This window comes from Penaeus monodon, chromosome 28 (genome assembly GCF_015228065.2).
Source record: "Penaeus monodon isolate SGIC_2016 chromosome 28, NSTDA_Pmon_1, whole genome shotgun sequence".
Lineage (NCBI taxonomy): Eukaryota > Metazoa > Arthropoda > Malacostraca > Decapoda > Penaeidae > Penaeus > Penaeus monodon.
The window spans coordinates 4,720,996-4,721,225 of NC_051413.1; the positions used below are offsets into that span (position 1 = coordinate 4,720,996).

Below are 230 nucleotides of genomic sequence, written 5' to 3' on the forward strand. Positions count from 1 at the left end.
AGGTGACGGGCTACGTGCTGATCTCGCATGTGGACGTGAAGAAGATCGTGCTGCCGTCGCTGCAGATCGTGCGCGGCCAGACCCTCTTCAAGCTCTCCGTCCACGAGGAGAGCTTCGCGCTGCTCGTCACGCTCTCCAAGATGCATACGCTCGAGATGCCGGCGCTCAGAGGTAAGGGAGCTTGTGATTTTTTATTTTCTCTCTCGTTTTGTAAAGTCGTTTTAGGGTCG

General features: G+C 55.7%; 1 protein-coding gene across 1 annotated transcript in view; it reads left to right on the forward strand.

Moving 5' to 3' along the window:
- The window catches only part of LOC119591303 (epidermal growth factor receptor-like), a gene marked incomplete in the record, with an annotated part of 71,591 nt that overhangs the window by 60,476 nt on the left and 10,885 nt on the right, over positions 1 to 230 (forward strand). Inside the window, 1 exon segment of the mRNA XM_037940030.1 lies at positions 3 to 171. Coding sequence (XP_037795958.1) covers positions 3 to 171 — 169 coding nt within the window.